Source organism: Boleophthalmus pectinirostris, unplaced genomic scaffold, assembly GCF_026225935.1.
Source record: "Boleophthalmus pectinirostris isolate CB_2022bp ecotype Guang Dong unplaced genomic scaffold, ASM2622593v1 HiC_scaffold_20, whole genome shotgun sequence".
Lineage (NCBI taxonomy): Eukaryota > Metazoa > Chordata > Actinopteri > Gobiiformes > Gobiidae > Boleophthalmus > Boleophthalmus pectinirostris.
Window position 1 is genome coordinate 757,558 of NW_026571153.1, and position 4,807 is coordinate 762,364.

General features: G+C 41.8%; 2 protein-coding genes across 2 annotated transcripts in view; both read left to right on the forward strand.

The window, feature by feature from the left end:
* The window catches only part of anapc10 (anaphase promoting complex subunit 10), a 6,302-nt gene extending 5,600 nt beyond the window's left edge, over positions 1–702 (forward strand). Inside the window, exon 6 of the mRNA XM_055156782.1 lies at positions 425–702. Within this exon, the coding sequence (XP_055012757.1) occupies positions 425–604 (180 nt within the window). The 3' untranslated portion in view covers positions 605–702. The remainder of the gene's footprint in view (positions 1–424) is intronic.
* The window catches only part of LOC110164763 (F-box/WD repeat-containing protein 7-like), a 117,684-nt gene that overhangs the window by 80,346 nt on the left and 32,531 nt on the right, over positions 1–4,807 (forward strand). The window lies entirely within an intron of this gene.

The window sequence follows — 4,807 nt, forward strand, 5'->3', positions numbered from 1 at the left end:
ACACACACACGTGTTCTGTTTCTCTGTGACGAACAAGACACTGACACAGATTTGAGCCTCAGTGTAAACGAGCCGCCTCAGTGCTCTCGTTTGGCTCCCGTTTGGCTCTCGTTTGGCTCTCGTTTGGCTCTCGTTTGGCTCTCGTTTGGCTCTCGTTTGGCTCCCGTTTGGCTCCCGTTTGGCTCCCGTTTGGCTCTAAACGCTCCCGACACGAGTCACACCAAACGACACGGTGGATGTTTTGGTCATGTGACTTTTCTTAAAGGGAAACACACAAACTCAAATCCACAGACGAAGAATCCACACGTCTGGACCAACACTAGAGAGGGTCAGAGGTCAGAGGTCAGAGCAGAGGACAGAGCAAAGGGTCAGGGGTCATAGGTCAGAGGACACAGACTTTACCTGATGTTTTTTCTCTTGTCAGAGGACGAACGAGCCGATCAGCACGTTCATGATCCAGATCGCGGTTCTGGCGAATCATCAGAACGGACGCGACACGCACATGCGCCAGATCAAAGTTTACACCCCCGTGGAGGAAAGCTCCGTCGGCAAGTACCCACGATGCACCACGGTCGACTTCATGATGTACCGGACCATCAGGTGACCCGCGAGGACGCCACGGAGACGAACACGCCACGGAGACGAACACGGGGACGCCACGAACACGCCACGGAGACGAACACGCCACGGAGACGAACACGCCACGGACGACACGACGGACGAACACGGAGAACGTGGACTACAAAAAGTGGACTACAAATGTGGACTACAAAAAGTGGACTACAAAAAGTGGACTACAAATGTGGACTACAAAAAGTGGACTACAAAAAAGTGGACTACAAATGTGGACTACAAAAAGTGGACGACAGGAAGTGGACTACAAAAAGTGGACGACAGGAAGTGGACTACAAAAAGTGGACTACAAAAGAGGACAACAGGAAGTGGACAGTTCCGAGTTTCAGTTTCTCAGCAGAGAATCATCTAGAACTTATTAAATGACTCGTGTAAAGCTGCATTGTGTAACTTTTCCCGGTGGGGAGGGGGTTGGGGTCCTCTACCTGCTCGTTCAGTGTTCAACCGCTCCGAGTTACGGGTCAGATCTGTGAAGAGGCGAGTCTGACCGACCTTTTTTCAACCTGATTTTGAGCAATAAAAACTCTTCTAATTGGATAAAAAACACAATTTCAGAGATGAGTTTAAAGCCACAGTGTGGAATATTCCGCCGGCACAGTAAACAAACGCCGTAGTCCGACCTCAGTGTGAAAAGTTCCGCAGTGCACCTTTAAATTTGAGGTTAAAGGTCCCAGATGACCCTGTTTTCTGTTTTGTTGTGATGTTGTTTCCTCGTCGCTCAGACCTGGACTCGTGGTTTGTTTACTGAACATTTCTTCACTCTGTTCCACCTCGTGATGTCATCGTGTGGTGAAACAGGATTAACCAAGTCTAAATCGAGGCTAAACCAGGACTAAAAGAAGAACTAAACCAGGACTAAACCAGAACTAAAAGAAGAACTAAACCAGGACTAAAAAAAGAACTAAAAAAAAAAAAGAACTAAACCAGGACTAAAAAAAAAAAATAAACCAGGACTAAAGAAGAATTAAAACCAGGACTAAAAGAAGAACTAAACCAGGCCTAAAAAAAGAACAAAAAAAAAAAAGAACTAAACCAGGACTAAAAAAAGAACTAAACCAGGACTAAACTAGAACTAAACCAGGACTTAAAAAAAGAACTAAAAAAAGAACTAAACCAGGACTAAAACAAGAACTAAACCAGGACTAAAATAAGAACTAAAAACAAGAACTAAACCAGGACTAAAAAAAATAAAATGAACCAGGACTAAAGAAGAATTAAACCAGGACTAAAAAAGAACCAAACCAGGCCAAAAACAAGAACTAAAACCAGGACTAAAAAAATAAAATGAACCAGGACTAAAGAAGAATTAAACCAGGACTAAAAAAAGAACTAAACCAGGACTAAAAAAAGAACCAAACCAAGCCAAAAACAAGAACTAAACCAGGACTAAAATAAGAACTAAAACAAGAACTAAAACCAGGACTAAAAAAAGAAACCAAACCAGGACTAAACTAGGACTAAAAAAAATAAAATGAACCAGGACTAAAGAAGAATTAAACCAGGACTAAAAAAAGAACCAAACCAGGACAAAAAAAAAAAAAAAACTAAACCAGGACTAAAAGAAGAACTAAACCAGGACTAAAATAAGAACTAAAACAAGAACTAAACCAGGACTAAAAAAAGAACCAAACCAGGACTAAACCAGGACTAAAAAAAATAAAATGAACCAGGACTAAAGAAGAATTAAACCAGGACTAAAAAAAGAACCAAACCAGGACTAAAAAAAAAAAAACTAAACCAGGACTAAACAAGAACTAAACCAGGACTTAAAAAAAGAACTAAACCGGGACAAAAAAAAGAACCAAACCAGGACTAAAGAAGAATTAATCCAGGACTAAAATTTAACTAAAACAGAAGTGAAACAAAACGACTCCAGTTGTGTTTGTGAGGAGGAACATCAGAACATTAGAACATCAGAACATTAGAACATCAGAACATTAGAACATCAGAACATTAGAACATCAGAACATTTAGAACATTAGAACATTAGAACATCATCAGAACATTAGAACATCAGAACATTAGAACATTAGAACATCAGAACATTAGAACATTTAGAACATTAGAACATGTTCTCATGTTCTCATGTTTTCATGTTCTCATGTTCTAAAGTTCTCAGGAGTTCGTTCTGTTTGATCTTGGATGTTTTTAATTCGTGTGAAACATAAAACTCGATTCTCTAAAGTGTTTTTTTTTCTTCTTCTTCTGTCGTGTGTCCGACTCTTCTCGCGCTCCGTCTGTTTCTGTTTTGTGAATTTTTAAATAAAGTTACTAAGTTTTGTTTTTTTTGTACTCTTGTTTCTGTCGGGTGTTTGAGTACAGAGTAAAAGTATCCGAGTACAGAGTAAAAGTATCCGAGTACTGCCCACCTAAACCCAAACCCGACTGAAGAGGAGCCAGACAGAACGGGGAGCAGACACTAGAGGGCGACAGGGAGCTCCAGTCGCTCTGTTCCACCTCGTGATGTCATCGTGTGGTGATACAGGAAGTGCTCCACTGTGTTTTTAAACTCCACACACCTTCACTAGAATCACCTGGATCAGTTCAGTCCTGGAGTCACTGATCTCGACTGAACTGAAGAGAAAAGGAGCTGTTCACTTGATGACATCACGAGGTGGAACGTGACGCAGAGTTTTTACTTTTAATGTCAGAGGTTTGAGTGACGATATCGAAAATCAGATTCTAATCGATACTGAACAAATATCGAATCTAGATCCTAAACCAGATCTAGACCAGGACTAAACCAGATCTAGACCAGGTCTAAACCAGATCTAGACCAGGTCTAAACCAGGACTAAAACAGGTCTAAACCAGATCTAAACCAGGACTAAAACAGGTCTAAACCAGGTCTAAACCAGGTCTAAAAACAGGTCTAAACCAGGTCTAAACCAGATCTAAACCAGGACTAAAACAGGTCTAAACCAGGTCTAAACCAGGTCTAAACCAGATCTAAACCAGGTCTAAACCAGGACTAAAACAGGTCTAAACCAGATCTAAACCAGGTCTAAAACAGGTCTAAACCAGAATCTAAACAGGACTAAAACCAGGTCTAAACCAGGACTAAACCAGATCTAAACCAGGACTAAACCAGATCTAAACCAGGACTAAACCAGGTCTAAACCAGGACTAAACCAGATCTAAACCAGGACTAAACAAGGACTAAACCAGGTCTAAACCAGGACTAAACCAGGTCTAAACCAGGTCTAAACCAGGTCTAAACCAGGTCTAAACCAGGACTAAAACATTAGAACGTGTTTATTTTTTGTACTTTCAGATCTTTAAGTACATTTTTATCTTTAAACAGATACTCTGATACTTTTACTCGAGTATCAAGAGTACTTCTGTTCTGAAACGGAGGAGACATTTTCAGGACTCGTCGTGGTTCAGTTTTTCGTGGTGAATCGTCATGGGCGACGGTGGGTCCCGTTCGTCTCGTGACCCTGACGCGGTCGTCGTGGAAACGCGGCTCTGGTCCGGGCCGTCGCCGTGGAGATTCTGCCGCAGAGACTAAAGCTGCACTCTGGGACTTTCCCGCTCGTTTCCACGGAGACGTCACTGCTCTGCCGGAATGTTTCCACAGTGTGACTTTAAACAGCTCCACTAAACCAGGTCTAAACCAGAACTAAACCAGGACTAAACCAGGTCTAAACCAGAACTAAACCAGGACTAAACCAGATCTAAACCAGGACTAAACCAGGTCTAAACCAGAACTAAACCAGGACTAAACTAAACCAGGACTAAACCAGATAAACCAGGACTAAACCAGTCTAAACCAGGACTAAACCAGGTAAACCAGGTAAACCAGAACTAAACCAGGACTAAACCAGGACTAAACCAGGTTAAACCAGAACTAAACCAGGACTAAACCAGGTAAACTAAACCAGGACTAAACCAGGACTAAACCAGATCTAAAACCAGAACTAAACCAGGACTAAACCAGGTCTAAACCAGGACTAAACCAGGACTAAACCAGGTCTAAACCAGGACTAAACCAGGTCTAAACCAGAACTAAACCAGGACTAAACCAGGTCTAAACCAGAACTAAACCAGGACTAAACCAGGTCTAAACCAGAACTAAACCAGGACTAAACCAGGTCTAAACCAGAACTAAACCAGGACTAAACTAAACCAGGACTAAACCAGGTCTAAACCAGACTAAACCAGGACTAAACCAG